General features: G+C 41.9%; 1 protein-coding gene across 1 annotated transcript in view; it reads left to right on the top strand.

Moving 5' to 3' along the window:
• Positions 1-15,408, top strand: part of LOC139415446 (syntaxin-11-like) — a 39,142-nt gene extending 23,734 nt beyond the window's left edge. Inside the window, exons 4-5 of the mRNA XM_071163535.1 lie at positions 14,678-14,781; positions 15,315-15,408. Of these exons, the coding sequence (XP_071019636.1) occupies positions 14,678-14,781; positions 15,315-15,408 (198 nt within the window). The remainder of the gene's footprint in view (positions 1-14,677; positions 14,782-15,314) is intronic.
• The last annotated feature ends 10,982 nt before the right edge of the window (positions 15,409-26,390 follow it).

Below are 26,390 nucleotides of genomic sequence, written 5' to 3'. Positions count from 1 at the left end.
ATTTGATGCAGCATTATGTTGACTCATTGCACAATGGTAGGGATTAACTGAGATGGTCTTGGATAATTTACCAGTCATTGTTTCAACGCAGCCTTAAAATGTAAGTCCAGGAGCCAAGATAATTTGGATGGACTCTGCCAGTCCTGTAGAGTATCTTCTTTTTCCAGAAGGTGTGAAAGTTATCATTGAAAGTGACTCCAGCAGTGCTACAGTAGTCTTTTAGCCAGATGTGTCTTGCCAGTAGTCTGCTGAATCCTTCAAACCCGCGGCCCAACGATGCTACTGGACCTAACATTATTGTCTGTTTTTTGGTGTTTTTTAATGCTAAAATCAGTTTTTTTAAATCCATTTTCAAATGTTCTGAGCTAGCCCTCCTGATGTTGTTTGACCCCACATGGACTCTGACAGTGTCAGCTCCTGGCATCTGTGGTAGAACAGTCAGAAGCAGCCCTGTAATATCCTGTCCTCATGCTCCTGGGTAGTACAGGGTTTTTGCCTTGGGACCGAGATGTTTCTCAACATAGAGCTGCCTATGATGACAGCTGGTGATGTTGAATGGGCCGGTCTCTAAGGCAGCCTCACGGTCTGAGCTCTGAGGATCTGAACCCGAGGTAGAAGCCACAGGAGAAGGAGACAGAGCCGAGGACGAAGACGCAGGTGGTTCCGATCTGGATTGGGAAGCCACCACGGACAAAGGCTCCGGAACCTCTGGATCCAGGGCAGCAAAGCTGTTTCTGGTCTGTGTCAGTTCCGGGTTCAACATCTCCATGGAGACCCTTGTTGTCAGAGAACGCCTTCTTAGACTTCCACGGCGAGTGACGTGCCTTTATGGCTGGTTGGTTGGGTCTGAATCAGCTACGTTCTCCAGGGAAGGGGGAGACCCCTTCAGGGATGGAACCCTGCCAATCACCGGCTAGTCGGCTTTGGAGATCCGACACGGCGGTGAAACTAAAAATACAATTAGGTGGGCATGGGTTCCCCAGTAGCTTATGTAGGTTTTCTACTTGCTTGCTAAGAGTAGCAAATTTGCTCCTGTAGTCCTCTGCAAGCAAGCAGTTGCTACACTGAAAGTCAACGCGGTCCACATTGTCCCGGAACAAAGTAAAGTAAACACAGCTCCTGCAACGTTGGAAACATTCAATAGCGGCCTCCCTTTGATACCGACGAGCCACCAAGGCTAGCTGGGCTTTCGCTTCTCTCCCCCTATACGGAATCTGGCAGGACAGATAGCAGCACTCACAGCAATTTAGCCCAACAGAGCCGCATAATTCAAAATAAAATAAAAGTCTAGAAAAACACTGTCAGCTTTTAAACCGAGGTCTTTAGTTCAGGTTTCAGCTTTCGACAGGTTTCAGTTTTGGCAACAACAAACATACTTCGCGCTCCTTTGGCCTACTTACTCCTGAGTCCTGCCCTGGGCCTGGCTCTAGCCTCGATATCCGTGGTATCTCAGAGTTGGTTCTTGGAGAAGTCCACAGCTTTCTATGAACTGTGGAAACGTTGCACTAGAGGAGGAAGAGGATCTGTAATTGTAAGAGCCTGTGTAATACTTTAGCATAAATCAGCCTAATCCAGTGTTTCCCAAACCTGGTCCTCGGAAGCCCAAGGGGTGCACATTTAGTTTTTTGTCCTAACACTACACAGCTGATTCAAATGATCAAAGCTGGATGAATAGTTGATTATTTGAGGGTAAAAAAACGAAATGTGCACCCCATGGTCTAATCCCATCAATATCAAATCATACCTGACTTTCTCTCTATCTTTCTTTATCTAACCTCCCTTCCCTGTCTTACAATTATTCTCTCATCTGTTTCGCTCTTTCCCTCTCTATCTCTCTCTTTTTTCTTTATCTCTGCATTCACATGATGAGAATGTGTGTTTTTGCCTGTGGAGACATAGTGGTAGTGAACTGTATTTTAAGGGCATGTCAGGTGTGTTTGTAGTTCCAGCTAACCCACAGTACTACTACTTATCACCTAGTTACAATGTTTGTGTGTGGCCTCCTTCATGCCCAGTTAGTAACTGTCACTGACCTGGAGAAATGTGTAGGCAATACGCTCCCAGCTTAGAGTTTCACAACACAGTCAGGAGGAGAGAAATGTGGAAGGGGTCATATCCCTCCCTGTCTTTTTCCTGCCTCACTTTCTCTTTCACTCCTCTCTCTCTTTGTTACTTGACTCTCAGGTATGTGTGGAACTCTCCCTCCCCTCTGAAGCTCCTCAGGCAAATCAAATCAAATCAAATCAAATCAAATCAAATCAAATTTTATTTGTCACATACACATGGTTAGCAGATGTTAATGCGAGTGTAGCGAAATGCTTGTGCTTCTAGTTCCGACAATGCAGTAATAACAAGTAATCTAACTAACAATTCCAAACTACTGTCTTGTACACAGTGTAAGGGGATAAAGAATATGTACATAAGGATATATGAATGAGTGATGGTACAGAGCAGCATAGGCAAGATACAGTAGATGGTATCGGGTACAGTATGTACAAATGAGATGAGTATGTAAACAAAGTGGCATAGTATAGTATAAAGTGGCTAGTGATACATGTATTACATAAGGATACCGTCGATGATATAGAGTACAGTATATACGTATGCGTATGAGATGAATAATGTAGGGTAAGTAACATTTATATAAGGTAGCATTGTTTAAAGTGGCTAGTGATATATTTACATCATTTCCCATCAATTCCCATTATTAAAGTGGCTGGAGTTGAGTCAGTGTCAGTGTGTTGGCAGCAGCCACTCAGTGTTAGTGGTGGCTGTTTAACAGTCTGATGGCCTTGAGATAGAAGCTGTTTTTCAGTCTCTCGGTCCCAGCTTTGATGCACCTGTACTGACCTCGCCTTCTGGATGATAGCGGGGTGAACAGGCAGTGGCTCGGGTGGTTGATGTCCTTGATGATCTTTATGGCCTTCCTGTGACATCGGGTGGTGTAGGTGTCCTGGAGGGCAGGTAGTTTGCCCCCGGTGATGCGTTGTGCAGACCTCACTACCCTCTGGAGAGCCTTACGGTTGAGGGCGGTGCAGTTGCCATACCAGGCGGTGATACAGCCCGCCAGGATGCTCTCGATTGTGCATCTGTAGAAGTTTGTGAGTGCTTTTGATGACAAGCCGAATTTCTTCAGCCTCCTGAGGTTGAAGAGGCGCTGCTGCGCCTTCTTCACGATGCTGTCTGTGTGAGTGGACCAATTCAGTTTGTCTGTGATGTGTATGCCGAGGAACTTAAAACTTGCTACCCTCTCCACTACTGTTCCATCGATGTGGATAGGGGGGTGTTCCCTCTGCTGTTTCCTGAAGTCCACAATCATCTCCTTAGTTTTGTTGACGTTGAGTGTGAGGTTGTTTTCCTGACACCACACTCCGAGGGCCCTCACCTCCTCCCTGTAGGCCGTCTCATCGTTGTTGGTAATCAAGCCTACCACTGTTGTGTCGTCCGCAAACTTGATGATTGAGTTGGAGGCGTGCGTGGCCACGCAGTCGTGGGTGAACAGGGAGTACAGGAGAGGGCTCAGAACGCAACCTTGTGGGGCCCCAGTGTTGAGGATCAGCGGGGAGGAGATGTTGTTGCCTACCCTCAACACCTGGGGGCGGCCCGTCAGGAAGTCCAGTACCCAGTTGCACAGGGCGGGGTCGAGACCCAGGGTCTCGAGCTTAATGACGAGCTTGGAGGGTACTATGGTGTTGAATGCCGAGCTGTAGTCGATGAACAGCATTCTCACATAGGTATTCCTCTTGTCCAGATGGGTTAGGGCAGTGTGCAGTGTGGTTGAGATTGCATCGTCTGTGGACCTATTTGGGCGGTAAGCAAATTGGAGTGGGTCTAGGGTGTCAGGTAGGGTGGAGGTGATATGGTCCTTGACTAGTCTCTCAAAGCACTTCATGATGACGGATGTGAGTGCTACGGGGCGGTAGTCATTTAGCTCAGTTACCTTAGCTTTCTTGGGAACAGGAACAATGGTGGCCCTCTTGAAGCATGTGGGAACAGCAGACTGGTATAGGGATTGATTGAATATGTCCGTAAACACACCGGCCAGCTGGTCTGCGCATGCTCTGAGGGCGCGGCTGGGGATGCCATCTGGGCCTGCAGCCTTGCGAGGGTTAACACGTTTAAATGTCTTACTCACCTCGGCTGCAGTGAAGGAGAGACCGCATGTTTTCGTTGCAGGCCGTGTCAGTGGCACTGTATTGTCCTCAAAGCGGGCAAAAAAGTTATTTAGTCTGCCTGGGAGCAAGACATCCTGGTCCGTGACTGGGCTGGGTTTCTTCCTGTAGTCCGTGATTGACTGTAGACCCTGCCACATGCCTCTTGTGTCTGAGCCGTTGAATTGAGATTCTACTTTGTCTCTGTACTGGCGCTTAGCTTGTTTGATAGCCTTGCGGAGGGAATAGCTGCACTGTTTGTATTCGGTCATGTTACCAGACACCTTGCCCTGATTAAAAGCAGTGGTTCGCGCTTTCAGTTTCACACGAATGCTGCCATCAATCCACGGTTTCTGGTTAGGGAATGTTTTAATCGTTGCTATGGGAACGACATCTTCAACGCACGTTCTAATGAACTCGCACACCGAATCAGCGTATTCGTCAATGTTGTTATCTGACGCAATACGAAACATCTCCCAGTCCACGTGATGGAAGCAGTCTTGGAGTGTGGAGTCAGCTTGGTCGGACCAGCGTTGGACAGACCTCAGCGTGGGAGCCTCTTGTTTTAGTTTCTGTCTGTAGGCAGGGATCAACAAAATGGAGTCGTGGTCAGCTTTTCCGAAAGGGGGGCGGGGCAGGGCCTTATATGCGTCGCGGAAGTTAGAGTAACAATGGTCCAAGGTCTTTCCTCCCCTGGTTGCGCAATCGATATGCTGATAAAATTTGGGGAGTCTTGTTTTCAGATTAGCCTTGTTAAAATCCCCAGCTACAATGAATGCAGCCTCCGGATAAATTGTTTCCAGTTTGCAGAGAGTTAAATAAAGTTTGTTCAGAGCCATCGATGTGTCTGCTTGGGGGGGGATATATACGGCTGTGATTATGATCGAAGAGAATTCTCTTGGTAGATAATGCGGTCTACATTTGATTGTGAGGAATTCTAAATCAGGTGAACAGAAGGATTTGAGTTCCTGTATGTTTCTTTCATCGCACCATGTCACGTTAGTCATAAGGCATACGCCCCCGCCCCTCTTTTTACCAGAAAGATGTTTTTTCCTGTCTGCGCGATGCGTGGAGAAACCTGTTGGCTGCACCGCTTCGGATTGCGTCTCTCCAGTAAGCCACGTTTCCGTGAAGCAAAGAACGTTACAGTCTCTGATGTCCCTCTGGAATGCTACCCTTGCTCGGATTTCATCAACCTTGTTGTCAAGAGACTGGACATTGGCAAGAAGAATGCTAGGGAGTGGTGCGCGCTGTGCCCGTCTCCGGAGTCTGACCAGTAGACCGCCTCGTTTCCCTCTCTTTCGGAGTCGTTTTTTTGGGTCGCTGCATAGGATCCACTCCTTTGTCCTGTTTGTAAGGCAGAACACAGGATCCGCGTCGCGAAAAACATATTCTTGGTCGTACTGATGGTGAGTTGATGCTGATCTTATATTCAGTAGTTCTTCTCGACTGTATGTAATGAAACCTAAGATGACCTGGGGTACTAATGTAAGAAATAACACGTAAAAAAACAAAAAACTGCATAGTTTCCTAGGAACGCGAAGCGAGGCGGCCATCTCTGTCGGCGCCGGAGAAGAATCGGAGTGATGCCCACTGTCAAGGTTGCTACATTGTTTTTATTTATACTGGAGATGGATTCCAATCAAATCAACGTTTATTTGTCAAATGTAAGGTACAACCTTACAGTGAAATGCTTACTTACAGGCTCTAACCAACAGTGCAAAAAAGGTATTAGGTGAACAATAGGTAAGTAAATGAATAAAAACAACAGAAAGACAGTGAAAAACAGTAGAGAGGCTATAAAAGTAGCGAGGCTACATACAGATGCCGGTTAGTCAGGTTGATTGAGGTAGTATGTACATGTAGATATGGTTAAAGTTACGATGCATATATGATGTACAGAGTAGCAGTATCGTAAAGAGGGGGTGGTGGGTGGCGGGACACAATGCAGATAGCCAATGTGCGGGAGCACTGGTTGGTGGGCCCAATTGAGGTAGTATGTACATATGTACATGAATGTATAGTTAAAGTGACTATGCATATATGATAAACAGAAAGTTGCAGCAGTGTAACAGAGGGGTGGGGGGAGCACACAATGCAAATAGTTCGGGAAGCACTTGGCGATACGGTACCGCTTGCCATGTGGTAGTAGAGACAACAGTCTATGACTGGGGTGGATGGGGTCTTTGAGAATTTTTAGGGCCTTCCTCTGACACCGCCTGTTGTAGAGGACCTGGATGGCAGGCAGCTTAGCCCCAGTGATGTACTGGGCCGCACACACTACCCTCTATAGTGCCTTGTGGTCGGAGGCCGAGCAATTGCCGTAACAGGCAGTGATGCAACCAGTCAGGATGCTCTCGATGTTGAAGCTGTATAAATCCTTTTGAGGATCTCAGGACCCATGCCAAATCTTTTTCATTTCCTGAGGGGGAATAGGCTTGTCGTGCCCTCTTCACGACTGTTAGTGATGTGGACACCAAGGAACTTGAACCTCTCAACCTGCTCCACTACAGCCCTGTCGATGAGAATGGGGGCATGCTCAGTCCTCCTTTTCCTGTAGTCCACAATAATCTCCTTAGTCTTGGTTACGTTGAGGGATAGGTTGTTCTGGAACCAACTGGCCAGGTCTCTGACCACCTCCCTGTAGGCTGTCTCGTCATTGTCAGTGATCAGGCATACCACTGTTGTGTCGTCTGCAATCTTAATGATGGTGTTGGAGTCGTGCCTGGCCATGCAGTCATGTGTGATCAGGGAGTACAGGAGGGGACTGAGCACGCACCCCTGGGGGGCTCCAGTGTTGAGGATCAGCGTGGCAGATGTGTTGCTTCCTACCCTCACCACCTGGGGGGGCCCGTCAGGAAGTCCAGGATCCAGTTGCAGAGGGAAGTGTTTAGTCCCAGGATCCTTAGCTAGGTGATGAGCTTTGAGGGAACTATGGTGTTGAACGCTGAGCTGTAGTCAATAAATAGCATTTTCACATAAGTGTTCCTTTTGTCTAGGTGGGAAAGGGCAGTGTGGCATGCAATAGAGATTCCATCATCTGTGGATGTGTTTGGGTGGTATGCAAATTGGAGTGGGTCTAGGGTTTCTGGGATAATGGTGTTGATGTGAGTCATTACCAGCATTTCAAAGCACTTGATGGCTACGGACGTGAGTGCTATGGTCTGTAGTCAGTTAGGCAGGTTGCCTTTGTGTTCTTGGGCCCAGGGACTATGGTGGTCGAAACATGTTGGTATTACAGACTCAATCGAGGACATGTTGAAAATGTCAGTGAAGACACCTGCCAGTTGGTCAGCACATGCCCGGAGCACATGTCCTGGTATGTAGACCTCTTTAAAGGTCTTACTCACGTCGGCTACGGAGAGCGTGATCACTAGTCGTCCGGAACAGCTGATGCTCTCATGCATGACTCAGCGTTGCTTGCCTCGAAGCGAGCATAGAAGTGATTTAGCTCGTCTGGTAGGCTCGTGTCACTGGGCAGCTCGCAGCTGTGCTTCCCTTTGTAGTCTAATAGTTTGGAGAGTGCTGTGCTCCTAACTTAGTCTGCAGTTGACTCCATAGCCTCCGTTTTCATATGGTCTCCATATCGACTCTACCCATGAGAGAGCATGCTTTCGTGATTGATGAAATGGTGATGTAATAGTTATTTGCTAGTTAATGGTTAGTTACACTTCAATATTCACAGGATATTAGTGGTATTAAGTGTAGTTCACAAGTCGTTAAGGATTCTCAACATATAATAGCAGTGTAGTTAAACTCTTGAAGCTAGGGGGCACTATTTTTATGTTTGGAAAAATAACGTTCCCAAAGTAAACGGCCTATTTCTCAGGATCAGATGCTAGAACATGCATATAATTGACAGATTAGGTGTAAGGTATTTCTTCCTCTTCTTCCGAAGAGGTGAGGCGAGAAGGATCGGAGGACCAATATGCGGCGTGGTAAGTGTCCATGGTTCTTTTAATAAGAAATACTTAACATGAACACAACTGAATACAAAAACAATAAACTTGGAATGAACAAAACCCAAAACAGTACCGTGTGGTGAAAAACACAGATACGGAAACAAACACCCACAAACAAACAGTGAAACCCAGGCTACCTAAGTATGACTCTCAATCAGAGACAACTAATGACACCTGCCTCTGATTGAGAACCATACTAGGCCGAAACATAGAAATCCCCAAATTATAGAAAACCAAACATAGACTGCCCACCCCAACTCACGCCCTGACCATACTAAATAATGACAAAACAAAGGAAATAAAGGTCAGAATGTGACATTAGGATAGAAAACACTCTAAAGTTTCCAAAAACTGTCAAAATATTGTCCGTGAGTATAACAGAACTGATATTGCAGGAGAAACCTGATGAAAATCAAACCAGGAAGTGGCTTCTATTTTGAAAGCTCCATGTTCCATAGCATGCCTTCGCGCCATTTAAAGGGATATCAACCAGATTCCTTTTCCTATTGCTTCCTCAAGGTGTCAACAGTCTTTAGACACAGTTTCAGGCTTTTATTTTGAAAAATGAGCGCGAAAGAGAATATCGCGTCAGGTGTTCGCATGAGTTTTGCTCGCGCAACAGAGCTTGGGCAGTCATTTCCTTTCCCTCTCCTACTGATAATGACAGTTGCGGTTGAAATATTATTGATTATATATTTTAAAAACAACCTGAGGATTGATTATAAAAAACGTTTGACATGTTTCTGTGGACATTATGCAAACTATTTGGAATTTGTCTGCGTTGTCGCTATGCAATTCAGCGGATCTTGATGACAATTATCCCGCTACAGGGATGGGTAGCGTCAAGAAGTTTTTAATGATTCCCTACATCTAATTTATATGCTTCATACCATGTAGTTAATGACAAAACCAGCATTATGTGGTTAATTACTTATTACAGCAAATGTTTTAGTTGTGGTATGTTTCAAGTCAGTTTCAGCCTTCAGTCTTGTTCTGACTGTAGTTCAGATAAGAGAGAGAAATAGAATGCACCCTGAGTGGAGGCTAGTCCTAGACAGATTCCCATTTGAAATGCATTCCATATGTCAGATTCCTGCATTAGTGGTCTGCTCTAAAGTGGAGGAGAGGGTACTTGGAAACTTTAGTGTTTTTTATCCAATACTAATAATAATATGCATATATTAGCAACTGAGACTGAGGAGCAGGCCGTTTAGTTTGGGCAACTTATTCATCCAAGCTACTCAATACTGCCCCCCAGCCAATTAAGTTAATGCAACCGCTGTGTCAGATTTCAAAAAAACTTTACGGAAAAAGCAAACCATGCAATAATCTGAGCACAGCGTTCAGACAACAAAGCAGCCAAAAAGATATCTGCCATATTCTGCAGTCAACATTAGTCAGAAATAGCATTATAAATATTCACGTACCTTTGATGATCTTCATCAGAATGCACTCCCAGGAATCACAGTTTCACGATAAATGTTTCATTTGTTCGATAAAGTTCATCATTTATGTCCAAATAGCTTCTTTTGTGAGCGCGTTTGGTAAACATATCCAAACGCCCGTTCAGGTCCAGCCGAACGTCGGACGAAAAGTAAAAAAAAAGTTATATTACAGCCCGTAGAAACTTGTAAAACTAAGTATAAAATCAATCTTTAGGATGTTTTTATCATAAATGTTCAATAATGTTTCAACCGGAGAATTCCTATGTCTGTAGAAAAGCAAAGGAACGAGAGCTAACTCTCTCGTGACCGCGCCTTAGAGCCTGTGAAACTCTGCCAGACACCTGGCTCAATCAGCTCTCATTCTCTCCCCTTCCATAGTAGAGGCCTGAAACATAGTTGTAAAGACTGTTGACATCTAGTGGAAGCCCAAGGAAGTGCAATATGACCCCATTTACACTGTATATTGGAATGGCAAAAAGTTGAAAAACTACAAACCTCAGATTTCGCACTTCCTGGTGGGATTTTTCTCAGGTTTTCGCCTGCCATATGAGTTATGTTATACTCACAGACATAATTCAAACAGTTTTAGAAACTTCAGAGTGTTTTCTATCCAATCCTGCTAATGATATGCGTATAATAGCATCTGGGACAGAGTAGCAGGCAGTTTACTCTGGGCACGCTATTCATCCAAGCTACTCAATACTACCCCCCTGTCACCAAGAAGTTAAATTACTATAAATATTTAACTTTCATGAAATCACAAGTGTAATACATCAAAATAAAGCTTAACTTTGTTGTTAATCCAGCTGCCTTGTCAGATTTCAACCAGGCTTTACGGTGAAAGCAAACCATGCGATTATTTGAGGTCAGCGCTCAGCACGCAAAACATTACCAGCCAAGTAGATTAGTCACAGCAGTCAGAAATAGCAATAGAATTAATCACTTACCTTTGATGATCTTCATATGGTTCCACTCACAAGACTCCCAGTTACACAATAAGTGTTAGTTTTGTTCGATAAAGTCCCTCTTTATATCCAAAAAATTGCAATTAGTTAGCGCATTTTGTTCAGTAATCCAATGGCTCAAATGCAGTTACAACAGGCAGACGAACATTCCAAATAGTATTCGTAAAGTTCATAGAAACATGTCAAACGATGTTTGTAATCAATCCTCAGGTTGTTTTTATCCTAAATAATCGATAATATTTCAACCGGACAATAACAATGTCAATATAAAAGGTAAACAATAGAGGCACTATCTCAGTCACACGCATGAAAAAGCTCTGTGACAAAGCAGGGTCCACTCATTCAGACTGCTCCTACTCCCTCATTTTTCAGAATACAAGCCTGAAACAATTTCTAAAGACTGTTGATATCTATTGGAAGGCATAGGAACTGCAATTTGAGTCCTAAGTCAATGGATACTGTAATTGCATTGAATAGAAAACTACAACAATGAAAAAAATCCTACTTCCTGAATGGATTTTTCTCAGGTTTTCACAGGCATTGTTTTAATGGACAAAAAAATTGCTTTTTTTTCAAAAACAAGGACATTTCTAAGTGACCCCAAACCTTTGAATGGTAGTGTATATAGTGTGTATAAGATGGAAGTAGAAGCAATTTGTTTAACACTTTTTTGGTTGTTGTGTTTAGTCAGAAAAAGTCATAGTTATAAGCAAATTATCATCCAATAGGCTTTGATTTAATTTCCAATATCCTCGCCCAGGTGGAAATTCTGTCAGAGTAATATATATGTAAATTATTTGATGGTCTGACTGCATTCTATCCCCAATGAACACTTTTAAACTTTTGGTGCCAGAGAGAATGACATAAAAAAGCAGCCAAGATGACTAGCTTGATTGAGCCTCCACCATGTATACCTCACTAGGTCAGGATATTTAAGCCTCCATATATCCCCCAGTTCCAATATATCCATGAAATTCGTGATTTCCTCAAGTGCCTGAGGGTAATAGTATGTGGTGTGATTTCCATAGATGTATTTCAAACTGTATTATTGTTGCTTGTAGAATTGATCAATTATTATATATATTTTCAAAGATGAGTGGATCATAGTTATTTGGATCGTATAGGTTAATAAGCCATATCTGTTTATGGTCCAATAACATATTTAAAATCATCCATCTACTGTACCTTGAGGATCTGTTTGACCATTTGACCACATTCTGATAAAAATTACTGTTAATTAATATCATCACCCTTTTTGAATTTCTTTGCCCATGGGAGCAATTTATTTTGCCCCCCAGTCCTTTTTCCACACAGCTTCATCTAAAATTGTTGAGTTTCCTGTAAACAATATACTGTATATTATATCCATTGTCTTTTAGCCAGGTAAATACTGATCGTCTTTTCTTATCATCTGCTATGTCATTACAATTACAACTGGCTATACTTATTTCACCATTTAACTTAAATCCCCTTAGGGCTAGGAGGCAGTATTCTCAATTCCGGATGACTGACGTGCCCAAAGCTAGGATATGTATATTGATAGCATTGGATAGAAAACACTCTGACATTTCTAAAAATGTTAAAATAATGTCTGTGTGTATAATAGAACTAATACGGCAGGCAAAAACCAGAGGAAAATCCATCCAGAATTATATTTTTTTTAGGTCACAGGCCATTTCAATGCAAGCCTATGTGATATCCCAAAAAAATAGGACCCAGATTGCAGTTCCTATAGCTTCCACTAGATGTCAACAGTCTTTAGATAGGGTTTCAGGCTTGTTTCTTGAAAAACGAGTTGTAGTTTATCCAAGGTGTCCCTCATTAGAAAAGTAGTCTTTTGCCCCTGTGAATGAGGTGCGCCCTCTTCATTATTTATCTTCCATATTGAACATACTATTCTCTGTCTTAAATATTGCCATTTATTTAGATATTAGAGTACCTGAGTATTAATTAGAAACATTGTTTGACTTGTTTGGATGAACTTTACCGGAAACTTTTTGGATTTGTTTGTATGCATGTTGAACGAGTGGATTACTGAAATCAATGGCGCCAACTAAACTAACTTTTTGGATATAAAGGACTTTCTCGAACAAAACGACCATTCATTGTGGAGCTGCATCCCTTGGGGTTGCAAACAGAGGAAGATCTTCAAAGGTAAGTGATATATTTTAGCGCTATTTGTGATTTTGTGATGCCTGTGGTGGTATGAAAAAGTATTTTGATGTGGGGCCTGTCCACAGATAATCGCATGGTATGCTTTTGCCGCAAAGCCTTTTTTAAATCTGACAATGCGGTTGGATTAACAAGAATTTAAGCTTTGAAATTATTGAAAATACTTGTATGTTCATGAATGTTTAATATTAGGATTTTGTCATTTGAATTTGACGCACTCCAACTTCAGCGGATGTGGTCGATTTTGATCCCGCTAGCGGGATCCGAGCCCTATACCTGTTTCAAATGTATTTATCATAATATAGGTTTGTAAATGAACTATTAAAACCTCTTAGGGATCCCTTAACGCTCGAATCCCATTAGCGGGATAGATTTGACAACATCCGGTGAAATTGCAGAGCGCCAAATTCAAACTACATATAAGTGTAATACATCAACATAAAGCTTCACTTCTTGTTAACCCAGCTGATGTGTCAGATTTCAAAATGGCTTTACGGCGAAAGCATACCATGCTATTATCTGAGGACAGCGCCCCACATACAAAAACATTAAAATCATTTTTCAACCAGGCAGGTGCGACACAAAAGTCAGAAATAGTGATATAATAAATGTCTTACCTTTGAAGATCTTCATCTTTTTGCAATCCCAAATGTCTCAGTGACACAATGAATGGTTGTTTTGTTCAATAAATTCCTTCTTTATATCCCCAAAATGTCAATTTATTTGGCGCGTTTGATTCAGAAATACACCGGTTCCAACTCGCCCAACATGACTACAAAGTATCTAATAAGTTAGCTGTAAACTTAGTCCAAACATTTCAAACAACGTTTCTAATCCAACCTCAGGTACCCTAAAAAGTAAATAATCGCTAAAATTTAAGACAGGATAAAATGTTTCCAAAACCGGAGAAAAATAAGGAGGAGCGTGGTCCTGTTCACACGCACCAAAAGACTTCAGTCTATTTGAGTGACACATGGAAAGAATAGGACTACTTCTTCATTTCTCAAAAGAAAAACATTGAACAATTTCTAAAGACTGTTGACATCTAGTGGAAGCCATAGGAACTGAATATTGGACCTAATAATTGGACCTAATAAATCAGGTTTCTCATAGAAAAGCATTGGAAAACACAATGACATAAAACAATATTTGCCCTGGATGGATTGTGCTTGTGGTTTTGCCTGCCAAATCAGTTCTGTTATACTCACAGACATTATTTTAACATTTTTAGAAACTTCAGTGTTTTCTATTCAATGATACCAAAATGCATATCCTAGCTTCTGGGCCAGAGTAACAGGCCGTTTACTTTGGGCACGCTTTTCATTCGGATGAAAATACTGCCCCCCTAGCCCAAAGAGGTTTTAACAAGACATTTTTGGAGTGGTTGAAAAACGAGTTTCAATGACTCCAACCTAAGTGTATGTAAACCTCCGACTTCAACTGTAGCTGCATCTGTGGAATGGGCCACACAGGGCAAATAGAACCTTGGCCTGGGTCTCCGGTCAAGGAGGGGGGTTAAATGGAGACGAAGGAGGGTGGGGTGGGGTGTATGTTCAAACCCCACTCCTGGTTTAAATCACTGCCCTCTCAGACAGCTCCTCAGCTGAGCAAATAATGAAGTGGGTTAGCTAAGTTAATTGTGAGGGCTGTGACAAGAAGCAGAAGGGCTGGGGAGAATAGCCATCTCTTGCATACAAACACACACACACACACACCGTGTCATACTGTATGAGTAAGAAATCCTGAGTCATTGGTCAAGCTTCTTGTAATCAGTGTAATCAGGTAGTTAGATTCCCCTTGTTGAAATGATACAGATGAATACCTACCCAGTCTCTGTGCCTGACATCCAACACCACTGCACTTCTGACCATGATGAGTTTAATTTACATTTAGCATTGAGTTTCACATTGACTTACTATGTTTCCATTAGGTTGGAATGAATCTCTATCTCTCTCTCTGTCTCTTTCCCTTTTGTATCGTAGAACCTGAGTATGGTGGCGGAGGGCTCCATCAGTAACCTGAAGAAGCAGATCCATATAGCCCACCTGTTTGGAATCCTTGTGGTCGTGGCTCTCAACATCTTCAAGTAAGAATTTCAGTCTGAGCAGCTCAACAGCTGTATCCTCAGCTGGCCTGGGTCTCTTCCTCTCTCTCTCTGACCCCAGATTTCTTAAAAGCATGCAATGCACTTATGCAGACACAACATGTATGGTCTTAGAATTTAGATCAGTTTACGACAAAGATACGCAAACACATATGAGCGTCCGTGACTACACACACACGTAATGTAGTTGAGGTCAGTGTTTAGAGAGCTGAATTTGTTTGACCTAGCATTAGTCTGTCAGTGTAACTGAGGAGTTTACACAGGAACTGTGGCCTGTCAGCAGCTATTAGAGTGTGGTTACATTTCTCCAGGTCCATCCCTCAGCTTTTTACCAAAAGAAAGGTGGGGAGATGGCTTTGTTTCAATTAAGGATTCAAGCTTTAAATACCTCAAGGTTGCCCTCTCATTTAAATACATCATGTGTCCCAATGGCTGTGTCACACCACACCATTCATTGCTCTACGTTTGTTCCTCTGGTTTCCTCTAAGGTTACGGTATTCTTGGTTACTCCACAGGACAAATACCCAGGCAGAGATTGACCTGGAGTGCAAGATCGCCAACGAGTCTGAGGCGTCGGATGCCATGCTATATCATCATGGAAGTATGTGAAAGGAAGTAGGCTAAATAGACGGGCTTGTCACGTTTCTGCAAAGCCTTCTGGCTTGTGATGTAAGAGTGTGCAGGAATTAGGTTGCTATGTCCGGTCATTATAAAATGCCCCAATATAACACACTTTGTTTATACACCAGTTGGAGAAGTTATTCATTTCTCCAACAATTCTAGCATTACAGTATATGGGGTTTTATGTGAACCTATGGCAATGAGACACAGTGCTATCTTATTTATGTGTAAGCACTTGGTGGTTGTTAGCATTAGCATGGTGTAGCACGGGCCTGTGACATTGTTTGGAGCTTGTCATTCCTCTGCTATGCCATACAGAGGAGGTGTGAAGAGAACACTGGCCAAGAATGGGCCTGCTTTGGGCCAACCATACAGCTAGTAGAGAGGTGGTTACTCAAGTGATGATTAATGGTGGCGCTATTTAATTATTGGATAAAAAAACGTGCCCGTTTTAAGCGCAATATTTTGTCACGAAAAGATGCTCGACTATGCATATAATTGACAGCTTTGGAATGAAAACACGTTTCCAAATCTGCAAAGATATTGTCTGTGAGTGCCCCAGAACTGATGCTACAGGCAAAACCAAGATGAAACTTCAAACAGGAAGTGAGCAAAATGTTTGAGGCGCTGTTTTCCATTGTCTCCTTATATGGCTGTGAATGCGCAACGAATGAGCCTACACTTTCTGTCGTTTCCCCAAGGTGTTTGCAACAATGTGACATATTTGTAGGCATATCATTGGAAGATTGACCATAAGAGACTACATTTACCAGGTGTCCGCCTGGTGTCCTGCGTCGAAATTGGTGCGCAATCTCCAGCTGCAAGCATTCTTCCATGTGATTCAGACTTGAAACCAGACTTCCACGAACGATATATCATCAAAGAGATATGTGAAAAACACCTTGAGGATTGATTCTAAACAACGTTTGCTATGTTTCAGTCGATATTATGGAGTTAATTTGGAAAAAGGTTCGGCGTTTTGATGACTGAATTTGTTATTTATTTATTTATTTTTTGGGGTTTTGAACAAAACGGAGCGATTTCTCCTACACAAATAATCTTTTTGGAAAAACTGAACATTTGCTATCTAACTGAGAGTCTCCTCATTGAAAACATCAAAAGTTCTTCAAAGGTAAATTATTTTATTTGAATGCTTTTCTTGTTTTTGTGAAAATGTTGCCCGCTGAATGCTACGCTAAATGCTACGCTAGCTATCAATAATGTTACACAAATGCTTGTTTTGCTATGGTTGAAAAGCATATTTTGAAAATCTGAGATGACAGTGTTGTTAACAAAAGGCTAAGATTGAGAGCTAGCATATTTATTTCATTTCATTTGCAATGCGTTATGGTAATGAGCTTGAGGCTGTATTCACGATCCCGGATCCAGGATGGCTAGTATCAAGAGGTTTTAACCTTGCCTGGCACCTGAAGACTTGAGCTCCCCTAGTCAGTCCCACGATGATAACTGAGGTTCTCAGTCTTAGACATTTACGTTCAGCCTGTGCACATTGTCCCTGTAATACCTTTATAGCAGTACAGTGTGAAATATGTTGACCCAGAGTTAAAGTCTTAAAACGAATCTAGGCTCATGTGGATGAAGCCTCTTCTAACCACAAGATTATTAAAGACCAGTGACTGGTGACTAACTGGACAGATACAGACAAACAGTCGACGGCCTGAGGGGCCTGATTCACAGTCGATGCTTTTGCAGACTCTGCCATTCAGATTTGCCACATAGGTGTGTTCAGTATGGAGTAAAAATACATAGCTGACTAAAGTATAGATCTGGGGAGCCACCATCATGCATCTTCATTATAACCATGCTGCTTACAATTTAAGTCATTTTAAGATCGGTGAGACATAGTTATTATGGGCAGGGCTGTTTATGTATAAGGCCATTACAGTAATGAATGGAAGGAAAGAGTGAATTAGATTAACACTGTGCTGGAGCCTAGGATGGGTCAAAGTCACAGCAGTGGGAAATGGTATCTGGTACCACAGGAACCTACAGAGAATAAGATCCAACAAGACATGACTTGTTGATTGCAGATCTCATTCAGATGGAATAGGAACACAACAACAATATCTGCTTGTTTTTATCCAATTTAAATGTAATTATTTGCTTGTGGGAATTTTATAAAACAAAACATCAACAATATCCAAGGTCTGAGGAATCATTTATTTAATTGACCCTAATAAATCTGATTAGAATTAAAGACAAAACAAATATTGATGAGATTGTGTAGCTTTGAGAGAAGGAGTGGGAATTCTCTCCATGGCTGAGGAGACTGTTTTGCAAGCTTGTTCTATAATAGCATTTTGTGGTGGAGAGAAAATCAAGATGATTATGTCCCTGTCTGCTTTGGAGGGCAAGGGTTGACTGTTATTTTTAGTTTTTGGAGGTGCAATTATATTACCTACCTTAGAGACTGGATTGCTCACGTGCATGCGCTGGTGTGTGTCGGTCAATGGAGCCATTGCTTGTCTGTTTGATTAGCGGTGGTATCATGTAGCTGTCCTCAGATGTCTGGCTAGGCATGGTTTACAACCCGAGCTAAGGACTGTCAACAAGCACAAGACATACTGCAATCCATAGGTTGTTTTAACTTTTGTCTCCTGAATAAATGTGACAGACACCTCATCTTTTGAGATTAAACATTTAGATTAGAATCAGAATCACTTTCATTTGTCATGTACATTTACATGTACGTGGAATTTAACCTGATGAAATGGTGCTGACCAAAGTAAACAGAATATATATGGGACAATAAAAACTGTAATATCTTATGTTTCACCGTGACATGACTGAACGATGACACGGATAATATACAGTTGGCTAGGTGTTCCGTGCATCGGCAGGACAGAACAACTGCGTCCGAGGGGTGGGGGTGTGTGTCTATTTGTCAATATCTAATATTAAGGTATTGAGGTATTGCTCGTCTAAGGTAGATTACCTCATGATAAGCTGTAGACCACACTATCTACCAAGAGAGTTTATCTATATTCTTCGTAGCGGTCTATTTACCATCACAAACCGATGCTGGCACTAACACCGCACTCAACGAGCTATATAAGTCCATAAGCGAACAAGAAAATGCTCATCCAGATTTGGCGCTCCTAGTGGCCGTGGACTTAATGCAGGCAAACTTAAATCCATTTTACCTCATTTCTACCAGCACGTCACATGCAACCAGAGCAACCAAAAAAGACTCACCTTTATTCCACACACAAGCTCTCCCTCACCCTCCATTTAGCAAATCTGACCATAATTCTATCCTCCTGATTCCTGCTTACAAGCAAAAACTAAGCAGGAAGTACCAGTGACTCGCTCAATACGGAAGTGGTCAGATGAAACAGTTGCTACGCTACAGGATTGTTTTGTTAGCACAGACTGGAATATGTTCTGGGATTCATCCAATGGCATTGAGGAGTATACCACCTTAATCATTGGCTTCATCAATAAGTGCATTGACGAAGTCATTCCCACGGTGACTGTACGTACACATCCCAACCAGAAGCCATGGATTACAGGCAACATCTGCTCCGAGCTAAAGGCTAGAGCTGCCGCTTTCAAGGAGCGGGACACTAATCCGGATCCTTATAAGAAATCCTGCTATGCCCTCAGACAAACAATCAAACAGGCATAGCGTCAACACAGGACTAAGATTGAATCCTACTACACCGGCTCTGATGCTCGTCGGATGTGGCAGGGCTTACAAACTATTACGAACTACAAAGGTAAACCCAGCCACGAGCTGCCCAGTGACACGAGCCTACCAGATTGGCTAAATGCTTTTTATGCTTTTTATCCCTTTGAGGCAAGCAACACTGACGCATGCATGAGAGAACCAGCTGTTCTGGATGACTGTGTGATTACCCTTTCCATAGGCCGATGTAAGCAAGACCTTTAACTAGGTCAACGTTCACAAGCGAAGGGAAGCAAATGCATTACCAGGATGTGTACTCACAGTATGCGTGGACCAGCTGGCAAGTGTCTTCACTGACATTTTCAACCTTTCCCTGACCGAGTCTGTAATTCCCTACATGTTTCAAGCAGACCACCATAGTCCCTGTGCCCAAGAAAGTGGAGGTAACCTCCCCATGTGATAAGGGTAGGCAACAACACATCTGGCACACGGATCCTCAACATGGGGGTGCGTGATTAGTCCCCTCCTGTACTCCCTGTTCACCCACGACTGTGTGGCCAAGCACGACTTCAACATCATTAATTTTGCTGATGACACAACGGTGGTAGGCCTGATCTCCGACAAAGATGAGACAGCCTACAGGGAGATGTCAGAGACCTGGCAGTTTGGTGCCAGGACAACAACCTCTCCCTCAACATGAGCAAGACAAAGAAGATGCTCATGGACAACAGAAAAAGGATTGCTGAACACACCCCCATTCACATCGACGGGGCTGTAGTGGAGCGGGTCATGAGTTTCAAGTTTCTTGGTGTCCACATCACCAACAAACTATCATGGTCCAGGCACACAAAGAAAGTCGTGAAGAGGACTTTGGCATGGGACCCCAGATCCTCAAAAAGTTATTCAGCTGCACCAACAAGAGCATCCTGACCCTTTGCATCACTGCCTGATATGGCAACTGCTCAGCATCCGAACATAAGACGCTACAGAGGGTAGTTCGTATGGCCCACTGCATCACTGGGGCCAAGCGTCCTGCCATCCAGGACCTACATACTAGGCGGTGTCAGAGGAATGCCATCACCAAGTCATAGACTGTTCTCTCTGCTACCACAAGGCAAGCAGTACCGGAGCTCCAAGTCCGGTTTCAAAAGGCTCCTTAACAGCTTCTACACCCAAGCCATAAGACCGCTGAACCCCCCCCATTGTTTTTACACTGCTGCTACTCGCTGTTTGTTGTCTATGTCTAGTCACCTCAAAAATTATCTGGACTAACCTTTACCCCTGCACATTGCCTTTATTTGATTTCTTTACTTTAGTTTATTTCGGAAATATTTTCTAACTTTATTTATTGAACTGCATTGTTGGTTAATTAAGGGCTTAGAAGTAAGCATTTTACTGCAAGTTCTGACCCTGTGGTTTTCGGCGCATGTGACAAATAAAGTTTGATTTGACTTGAACCTGATCGAACGTCTTTGGAGAGACCTGAAAATAGCATTCAATGCATTTTAGAATAAGCCTGTAACATAACAAAATGTGGAAAAAGTAAAGGGGTCTGAATACTTTCCGAAGGCTGCAGACCACGAAGACACTTCTCTTATAAATGCCTACAGACAGCTGTCAGCAGGGTTTTCCATGGTACCGTTACGCCCTCACTCTAGTCTTCTCATAAGACTAGTGAATAGCCTTCTCCTATAAGACTATGGATACCATTTTATGCGTTACTTGAATTCATTTTATTGTTTTTATCATTTATTTTTTATACCAATTAATTTAATTGACTTCCTGAAATTGAGAAGACATGTCCCTCAATTGTTCACGGATGATGTGTCTCCTCCTGGGCAGCTCACAGTGAGTGTCTGGTCTGCGTGGGTCCTCGTCCTCTCTTTGGGTCCTCGTCCTCTTTTTTTATTTTGCCACATAAAACACATTTAAACACTTCAGTTTTTTCCGATCGCGAGTATCATCTGATCCGACTATCAACTGTCAATTTACGGATACTATCGCGAGCATGGCCATGTCAGCACATGTTTACAAATCTTGTTTACATGACACATCTAAAATCAGGCTGCCTGATGAGATTTTGATAAACGCAAAAAATCACCAATCAAAATAAACGTTCTACCATGTAGAACTCTACCAACATTTTGGGGAAGCCTATTTGATTCTGAGTTCGGACATATAAAATGTGTATGTGAAAACTATTTCTAAGATGCATAGACCTACTTTCAGTTTTTCTGAACTTCACTCACACATAGCATAGAGAAAGGCTTGCGCTGCTGGCGCAGTCACAAGCCCAGATCAAATACACTGCTGCAGTTAATGTAGCCTAAGTCAGCTGACGTAGCCCTGCAAACCAATTACAGAATGTGACGACAAAACTGAAGCAAATTGTATAATCTGCTGGGTTGATATCCAAGATTTGAATTTAGTACAGTCTGCAAAGGCCCTTAGCATCACTAACATTGAGTTGTACTGTAGAATAAGGTCATAAAGACAGATGACATGCTTACCTCTATTGTGCCTTGCTGTGCCTCTAAATCTTTGTAAAAAAAAAAGATTTCATTTTCTGGTTCCTACTGCTGAAATAAAGATTTTATTGGACTCCATTGAACAACAAGGCAGACCGGTGTTTTATATTTCCCTCCAGTAGTTTCTAATAATATTCACATATTTGTACCATACACTACTGTCATACAGTCTGCTACATGAGTTTGAAACACTGTTCACTACATTAGACAAACTAACATAGGGGATGGAATCATCCCATATTAGAGTACACTCCATTAGGCCCCATTAACTGCCATTAGTCCGCCATGTGTGTGTTGCACCTGGAACTGAGGCTGGTCTGTGGGTATTCTTCCATCAGCACAGTTTGTCCCGCTCATTGATGGCCATGAGCGCATTGTGGAGCTCATTATGCACAGTCTTCACACTGGCAGAGAGGAGAGAGGGAGAAAAGGGGGAAAGAGAAGGATAGAAATGGGAGGGAGAAAGGGGAAATGAGAGATCAGGGCATGACAGAAAGTATCCGTGAGAGATGTGATAAAGAAAAACCACCCAATCTCTACACACCCTCCTCGTAACAGTCTGACTGCAGGTGTAGCCATCCTCTCATTGTTGATTATGTTCATTGTAGATCATTGCTGATCCTCTTCCTCTCCTCCTCCTGGGATTGGTCAAAGATAGAATCCATCTCCTCCAGACCCTTCTCAAAGCAGGGATCGCATCTAGGGGTGTTACATTTGCGGGAGATATACACATTGTTACACACACCCACTTACATATGCAGTATATAGGCAAATTTCCAGTAGAACATCTTGTAATTACAATATTGAGCAAAGGGTAACTTAAAAAAAAAAAAAAAAGTATTCTGTACTTTGATTGGGGTTGTAATGTATTTTCAAATGTGTTGGTGGATTACAGGTGGATATCTTTGATGTAGACTGTTTTTTTATTTTTTTTTTACATCATATCAGGTATGACTGCCAGAAACAAATAAAGCTTTGTAAATTATAGGTATTTAAATGGACTAGATGGTTTCAAATAATAACATTAATTAGCTAGTTATTCTACTCATCAAGGCCTTTTAAAATAGGAAGTCAACTCTGCTGTTTACAGCTAGCATTAGACATCTAGCTAGGAATCGTAGCTAGGTAAGACCTGAATGTATCTCTGGTTAATAACATTAACTAGATAGCTAGATCAAGACAATGCATAGCCAGATTATTTGTATTTCTGGAATAGTCATAAATAGCTAGCTAAATAACTGGCTAGGTAGCTAACATTCAGGAGCTATCAATGTTCAAATGTTACTTAACCTAGCTAGATATCTAGCTAATGTAGCTAGCTAACGTTAGCAAGCTGGGTGGCTAGCTAGTACCTATGTTCAACATCTAACGTTGTGATACACAAACAGAACAATGCATGGAATAATCTGCAGAAAAAGGCACATATAAGAACTTTTAACCAAGCTAACTAGCTAACCCCCATTGGTTTGTTTTAACTAAGGTTAACTAGCAAGCTGTTTGGGCTCCTTGTGGTCAATTTACAGTGTACAAATTGCTAAACAACCAACCCGTCTGCCGCAACATGACCAACAGAGCTAACAACCAGATTTTTGTCTGGACTATATTTTCTGGTGGAAGAATTTAATTGTATGAAGCGATGTCTGCAATATGCAAAATTTGAATAGTTCACCGAACTTCGGTTTATGTGACAAATCAAGCAATGTATAGTGTAGGGAATCATCATTGTCATGTAAATCGCAGTGAAATTGTATTTTCAGCTGTTTGAAGATGGTGTACAAAAAAAGTTATTAACAGGAAGCATAGAAATTGCTCAAAGACCAACCACTTCTTAGATTTGCTTCAATGAGAATGACAGATCTATAACTCACATTTCTATTTGAATTTGGTCAGGTGGCCAGAAAAGTTACATGTTTCAGCTTTACTTTAATATGCTGGTAACTGTTTAATAAAATCAAGGCACGTGAAGCAGTCACATTTTCCTGTGACTATTCAGAAAATACATAATGTGGAAGTTATGTACTGTGGTAAATGTATTCCTTTCATGCAAATGTAGGCACTTTTAAATCATTATGTAATTGTAAGACCTTTTTACAGTTGATCTAGTGTCTGTAGCTTAAACTGTTAAAGAGCTGTAAACATTTTGAAAATCAACAACTTTAGGCTGCCATTGACAGTCATGTTGTTTTATGCGATTTCAAATAGTTAATGCACAGTAATAATGTATGGTGGCAGGATTTATGCTATTATCAGACCTTCTGGAAAAAAGACTTTCAGCATAAGCAGCATGACTACTGCTTGAGTACTGTAGCTGTATTGATTTACTGTACTTCAACAACAGATGTAGTCACATTGAATGGCTTGATTAGGATTTAAACCTTCTCTCAAACAACTTAATACATACTCTTAGAATAGGGTTCCCCCTACCCTGCAAGCAGATACCCATAGACTTCCAGTCATTGCACTAATGCTAGTTAGCATTGGCTCACGAATCTACCTTTAACTTCCTTCATACTGGACACAGATACATAAAAATAGTATCCCTTAGATCATCTGACTCTGGGGAAGTAAACAAAGGGCCTCATTGTCAAAGTCCTGAAGTATTCATTTAAGGGGCGAAGCCGGGGGGGGGGGGGGGGGGGGGGGGGGGGGTGGTTCTACTATGCTAACATAGGGAATTGTTTTAAGATGGTCATACCAAGGATCATTTAGATTTTTTATTTTGAATTTTAGGACCCCTTTAGATATAATATATTTTTTTACAAAAATTATTTGATAAAACATTTGTATTTATTAAGGATCCCCATTCTTTCTGGGGTCCAGCAACATAAAGGCAGTAATATACAATACCATGTTTTATTGGAATCACTTTTATAGATAACTTTGATACCTGGAAACAGAAGATACTCTACAGGAATGACGGCGTCCATCCAAATCAAGGCTGCTTTGAAACAATGACTCAAGACCAGCTCAGTTAATCCCTATCATTGTGACAACGAGTCGTCATAACGCTGCATCAAATGTACGTGGTCCTAGGGGCATTAGCAGACACAATGGAAGTAACTTAAATTAGGTCCCCCTAATTGCCCTGAATACCTCTGTTGATCCTACAGCTATTATATGCAGTAATCATGAGCCGTTGAACCAGAGTTATACTGTTAGCACTGCGGCGGTGTGCCATAGTAGGAAGATCACCGTGTGCAGCTCACCCTGCTCTATCAGATCCAATATATAAATAATATGAGCACATCTACTTCTGAAAAGCTTCCCAGTAAAGCATAACAAATAATCAAGCAACCCAGAAAGTGCTAAAAAATAGCCCATATTAAAATATGTAGCCTAAGAAACAAGGTCCATGAAGTCTATAACTTGCTTGTAATAAATAACTTGCTTGTAACAGAACATTCATATTCTGACTATCTCTGAAATTCACTTAGACAATAACTTTGATGATACAGTAGTAGCAATACATGGTTATAACATCGAACCGAAAAGACAGAAATGCCAACAGGGGTGGTGTTGGGGTCTATATTCAGAGCCACACGATGTCGCCAGTGTTTGGAATATGGTTGAGTTGCACAAGAGTTGCTGAGTTGCATAAGACGTGATGAGGAGAGCTTTTTTCTTTTCATTTATGTATTCATTACAGATTGCCCCGTCTACAATTTGATCGATTATTAATGTTTAAAAATACCTAACGTAGTATTACAAAAGTATTTTGAAATATTTTGGCAAAGTTCATAGGCAACTTTTTGAAATATTTTGTAGTGAATTTGTGTTTTTCGAAGCTGTTTTTTTATGGATCAAACGGGATTTATAAATGGACATTTTCGATATATATGGACGGAATTAATCGTACAAAAGGACCAATTGTGATGTTCATGGTACATATTGGAGTGCCAACAAAAGAAGCTCGTCAAAGGTAATGCATATTTTTTATTTTATTTTAGCGTTTTGTGTAGCGCCTGCTACGCTAGCTCCTTTGTTTACTGCTGGTGCAGATGGCTGCAGGCTATCAGATAATAGCTTCTTATGCTTTCGCCGAAAAACATTTTTTAAATCTGACATGTTGGCTGGATTCACAACGAGTGTAGCTTTAATTGAGTATCTTACATGTGTGATTTAATGAAAGTTAGAATTTTATAGCATTTTATTTGAATCTGGCGCTCTGCATTTCCCCTGGAAATTGGCCAGTTGAGACGCTAGCGTCTCCCCTATCCTCATTAAGTAATATGGCTACAGGTTCACCTGCCTCACAATGAAGCCCTTTCTTGTGGAGAGTTGCTATAGACCACCAAGTGCTAACAGTCAGTCTGGATAATATTTGTGAAATGATAATGTATGTGATATCAACAGAGAGGTATATTTTCTGAGTGACCTTAATATTGATGGGCTTTCAATAACCTGCCAACAAAAAAAAAAAGCTTCAAACTGTAACCAGGTTATCAGTCAATCTACCAGGTTATTTACAAACTTGGTGTTACTTGCTGAGGAGGCCTGTAATTCGCACATTCTGAAATTCCAAACAAAATGTTACTGTATGGCGAGCTGCCAAACCCGCAATGAACGCTGGTACTCAAACCCGTACAACGTAACCACATCTTGATGGACAAACACACACATATTTCCTCATATGGATATGTTGCGTAAGAGAGAAACTTCTCACACAGCCTGGTAACTTGCACAGGGTTCCCACGGGTCCTTGAAATCCTTGAAAGTTTGTGAATTTGAGAAGAAAAACAATCAGGGGTGGATAAGCTTTAATATTGTGGGAAGATTGTTGCTTCCATCAATGT

Source organism: Oncorhynchus clarkii, chromosome 8, assembly GCF_045791955.1.
Source record: "Oncorhynchus clarkii lewisi isolate Uvic-CL-2024 chromosome 8, UVic_Ocla_1.0, whole genome shotgun sequence".
Taxonomy (NCBI): Eukaryota; Metazoa; Chordata; class Actinopteri; order Salmoniformes; family Salmonidae; genus Oncorhynchus; species Oncorhynchus clarkii.
This window is presented reverse-complemented; position numbering and strand designations above follow the sequence as displayed.